The sequence below is a fragment of the Pinus tabuliformis genome, chromosome X (assembly GCF_031772625.1).
Source record: "Pinus tabuliformis cultivar Carrire ecotype Pingquan chromosome X, CPIR1, whole genome shotgun sequence".
NCBI lineage: Eukaryota > Viridiplantae > Streptophyta > Pinopsida > Pinales > Pinaceae > Pinus > Pinus tabuliformis.
In genome coordinates this window covers 521,919,627-521,924,932 of record NC_142308.1, presented here as the reverse complement: position 1 = coordinate 521,924,932, position 5,306 = coordinate 521,919,627, and the positions used below count along the sequence as shown (strand labels likewise).

Here is a 5,306-nt window from a genome sequence, read left to right as displayed (position 1 = left end):
TGATAAGGAAGAAGCAGTCTCTCAGCCTCAGGACAATCCCCCTGAGATGCAACCTGTCCAGTCCAATGGGGATCAGGATCGCACTCAGAATGTGGAGGAACCTCGGAGCAACACTGAGACAGCAGACACTGCTATGGATCCCTCTGATCCTCTTCCTGCATCGCCAGCACCTGTGCAGCCATCGACTGATCAAGCGGGCTTGGAGCATACGGGTAAGTCTAACTCTATCCCTTCTCCGTCATCTCCTACTTCTTGCATGTCATTGGGCATCTCATCTCATAATTATATTGGCTCTGCATCTATCCCTGCTAATTTATCCTCTGCTTCATCCCCCCTGAGTTACCACTCACACACTTCACTCATCTGCTCCCTTCCATTCCCTTCACCAGTGGCCCCTCCATCGCGGATCACTTCGACTCTGGAAACCCTATCCTTTCTTTTGACTCAGTCCTCTCCCCGTTATTCTCTCCGACCCCGCACAAAGGACAGAGGACCGGATGCTATTGGCCTCGACCTGGCTAACATCCCCATGACCCTCAAGAACTCCCGTGGTAGACCCTCTCGCATTACCAAGGCAAGGCACACTGCTGATGTAGAAGTTGCCCTCGGGCGACATCAGACTATATTCAGGGCCCTTAGAGCGAAGGATGGCCCATCTCCCTTCCCCTCATGAAGTTTCTCTCCTTCAATTGCCAGGGGTTTGCTAGTTTAGCCAAAAAACTAGCGCTTAAGAGACTGCTCTTATCTTCACAGATGGATTTTATATTTCTTCAAGAAACACTCTGTTAAGCCGAACCCCTCATCCATACCCTCACTGCCTGGCTACCTACCTAGACCTTCCATGCACTGGATGCGTCCGGACGATCAGGGGGCTTGGCCATTGGGGTCAATAAGAGAGTTGCGGAGGTCAGGAATATTTTTGGAGGAAGAGGTTTCATTGGACTTGACATTAGTGCACATTCTGCAGAAAGGGACATTAGAATTATCAATGTCTATGGCCCTTGCACTGACCGTGCCAACTATTGGCGGTCCTTACTTGAATCCGAACTCTTCCAAGCAGACAACATTATTCTTGGAGGGGATCTCAACTTCTCACTCGGATTCAGTGAGTCATGGGGGCACTTAGCTCAGGTCGATTCCCTAACAGATACTATGTCCAGCCTACTAGAGGATCATCAATGGGTGGATATACCGTCTGCTAGACTTCAATATACATGGTCAAATAACAGAAGTGGAGATCAAAGCCTTGCCAGGAGACTCGATAGATTTCTTATCAAGGAATCTTTGTTTAATAACCTCCCCAGAGTTCGTCAATGGGTTGGAACGGGAGGCATCTCAGATCATCGGCCTATTTTCTTAGAAGCTGAAGACTACTCCCACAAAATCAAAAGCCCTTTCAAGTTTAATGCCTCTTGGCTCCAGGATCCCTCTTACATCCAATTGGTCCATAATTATTGGCAATCCAATATCATCAGAGAAGGAGAGGACATCTCAGTGGGTTTTGTCAGGAAACTTACAGAACTCAAGCAGATTACCAAGAACTGGGCACATCAAAAGCGCATACAAGATAATCAGACATTAAAAGAGGCTGAAAGGGTCATTGCCGAATTTGAAGAATCGTCAAATGGGACTTTCCTCTCCCCTGAAAGCAAGGAGAATTACACCTCTCTTATTGCAAAACGCTCTCAAATCCTGAGAGAAAGGGAAGAAAGCTGGAGACTTAGAAGCAGAGCTATTTGGCTCACGGAAGGGGATGCTAATACTAAATTTTATCACAAGTTTGCTAATGGCCGGAAAGTTATCAATACTATCTGGGAGTTAAAGAACGATCAAGGGAATCCTGTTACTTCTCAGCGGAACCTGGCCAGGCTGGCCACAGAGCACTTTAGAGGCATTTATAAAGCTCCTGTAGAAGTTAATATCTTAGAAATCATGAGAGTGGCCGAGCTCTTCCCTAGATACATTGAACAGGAAGAATCTGAGGAACTACAGAAGGAAGTGACCATGGCAGAATTGGAGGCTACACTGAAATGGTTCAAAAAAGATAAAAGCCCTGGACCTGATGGATGGACCATTGAATTCTACCTTGCGTTCTTTGAACTCCTGGGTAATGACCTTCTGAAGATAGTAGAAGACAGCAGAAGAAGAGGCAGAATATCCTCTGCCATTAAATCCACCTTCATCGCTCTCATCCCCAAATCAAATGCCCCGAGCACCTTCGATGACTTCCGTCCCATATCCCTCTGCAACTGCCTCTACAAGATCATAGCCAAGACCATTGCTAATCGCCTCAAGCCTATTCTTTCGCATCACATATCCTCCGAACAATTTGCTTTCCTTCACCACAGACAGATCCACGAGGCTATAGCCACTGCCCAAGAACTCATGCACACCTTGCAGATCAAAAAACAAAAAGGAATGATCCTTAAAGTGGATTTGTCCAAGGCATTTGACAGAACTAACTGGTTATACTTAAGGCTGCTGCTCACTCATCTGGGGTTCCCCTATGACTTCATCAAATGGACTATGAGCTGCATCACTGATGTATCCTACAGTGTATTACTTAATGGGGAAGCTACCTCGTTCTTTACTTCTGAGAGAGGACTCAGACAAGGTTGTCCGCTCTCACCTCTGCTGTTTTTACTTATTATGGAAGGTTTAAGTAGAGTTATCTCATCTACCCGTGACAGACATCATTTATCTGGCATTAAACTTGCGGATAATTTCTACCTCACCCATCTATTATTTGTTGATGATATCCTGATTTTTTTGAATGGCAGTATTGGGGATTCCACTACCCTCCATAACTCCATTCTTCTCTTTTAGCAAGCTACAGGTATGAAGATTAATGACAATAAATCCACCATCACCACTATTGGCTGCTCTATACATGAAATAGCTTTTGCTACTCAGCGATTCCCCTTTATCAACTTGACCCTGTCGGATGGTATAAAGTACCTTGGTTTCAGACTGAAACCTAATGGCTACAGAATTGCTGACTGGTTATGGCTCATAGCTAAGGTGGAAAAGAGACTCCAAGTATGGTATCATCGATATCTCTCCCGTGCTGGCAGACTGATACTCATTAAAGCAGTGATTGAAGCCACGCCAGTCTACTGGATGGCTCTCACCTGGATACCTAAGGGCATACTGAACAGGTTACAACATATTTGCAGCAGATTTCTTTGGAAGGGACATCAGCCAGGCAGACTATTTGCTTGGGTTAAATGGGACACCATCGCTAAACCCAAGCGCTGGGGGGGATGGGGTATCAAGAGGCTCGACCTTTTCTCCAGGGCACTGGCTGCCAAACTTGGGTGGCAGCTCCTTACCACTGATGGACTTTGGACACGGGTAGCATATACAAAATACATCAAGCCCCTGAACGTGCTGGACTGGATTTGCACTCAACATGGAACAAATCATCACATATCCATCATTTGGAAAGCTGTCATTGGTACTTTACCTCTGTTACGAGAAGGATTAACTTGGCGCATTAAGGCAGGCAATGCGGTTCGTATAGGTCAGGACCCATGGGTCGGATGTGGAAACATTCATAGACTATCAGCCGGACTCATCAGGCACCTTAACGACAGAGGTATCATCAATATCATGCATATCGGAGATCAAGCAAACTCCTCCTTCCTTCATCAGGCTTGGACCAGTGCGCAAGCATTAGAAATTCCGGCACAGTGGCAAAATGAATGGACAGAGTACACGGACGCACTCACTCAAGCCCATATCAGGCTCACTGAAGGACCTGATGAAATCATATGGGCCTTTGCTAAACATGGAGCATACGTCCCGAAGCTTGGCTATCTAAAACTCATGGAGCCACACAAACCTCAGAATATCCACCCCTCATGGAAAGCATTATGGAAACTCAAGTCAGCCCCCCGCACTCGATTGCTTATGTGGAATATTCTGTTTGATAAAGTACCAACGGGCACAAATCTTATGAAGAGATCCTTTCATGGACCTTTCCGCTGTCATCTTTGTCATGAGGAGGAAGAAAGCACTGTACATTTATTCTTGAACTGTAGCATTACATTACAGTTTTGGCATGCCCTCATCACTCACCTCCCGCATTTGAAAAATTGGCAAGGCAATAATATAATGGATGCATGGGAGAACTGGAATCATAACCACTCGGGGAAATCCATCAATATTCCGCTGCTTGCTTGCTGGGCAGTTTGGATTGCCCGGAATCAGGCTATCTTTAATCTTAGAGCCCCTCATTGGCCCACTATCCTTCACCATACTATTGCTGATTATAACATGATACCTGACGATGAAACCTCAGGCCCTGTTCGTATCATTAGACAGGTGAATATTGACAAATCGAAACCATGGGCATTTTTTGATGGCTCGGCGCAAGAAGTGGGTTGCGGAGGAGGAGCAATTCTTTATCTCAACGAATCACACTGCTATAAAATTCAAATAAATTTAGGCAGAGGCACAAATAACTATGCTGAACTGTGCACAACTAAACACATCATATACTTTGCCATTCAAAAACAATGCAGACATCTCCAGCTGTTTGGAGACTCTAAAATAGTATGCAATTGGCTGAATGATGCATCTCATTGTCATGCATTTACGTTGAGACACATATTAGATGAGGCAAAGAGACTGACTACTTCCTTTGAATCATTTGTTTGTCGTCACATCTACAGGGAACAAAACACCATCGCTGATCAACTCTCCAAAGAGGCAGCGCACAGACAAGGAGATAACTGGCTGATACAGGAGGAAATCGATGGATCATACTATCAGCATTATCACAGACCCTTTGATGATCATATGGGTGATGGGCTATAAAAGCCCATTACAGACTTTTCTTGTTTTGTTGTTAATAGCCTGTATATATTTTACTTTGTCTAGTTCAGTACAGCACTATACTTTTGATATTAACAGCATATATATATGGCTCTCTGCGTAGAGCAATGGCTTCAATTTTGAACACTACTAGTATATAGTTTTGGAATGCTCCCTACGTGGAGACAACTTGCTTTATTTTTGATTATCTAATTTAGCAGACTATGAACTCGACAGGCACAGCTGCCTCTATATGAATGCTTCGGCATATACAAAATGTAATTTCTTAACTCTAATAGAAATTACGACTTTTTCCCAGGGGAAAAAAAAAACTCATATCAATGGTAAGCAAGACATAAAATATTATAGATTCATAAAAAAGACTATAAAGTGGCACCTAGACCTTATCTTCAATAAATTGAATTTAAATCAAAATAATGGCACTAAAAAATGTGGTAGAACTTTTCAAATCTACAAAATTAAGAAAG

The 5,306-nt window shown here is 44.0% G+C and overlaps 1 protein-coding gene across 1 annotated transcript; it reads left to right on the top strand.

The window, feature by feature from the left end:
* The first annotated feature begins 1,152 nt into the window (after positions 1-1,152).
* LOC149140984 (uncharacterized) lies at positions 1,153-4,821 on the top strand. Its single transcript, XM_089451117.1, has 4 exons — positions 1,153-2,019; positions 2,125-2,656; positions 2,781-2,836; positions 2,914-4,821. The coding sequence occupies exons 1-4, from the start codon at positions 1,153-1,155 to the stop codon at positions 4,819-4,821; spliced, it is 3,363 nt and encodes a 1,120-aa protein (XP_089307243.1).
* The last annotated feature ends 485 nt before the right edge of the window (positions 4,822-5,306 follow it).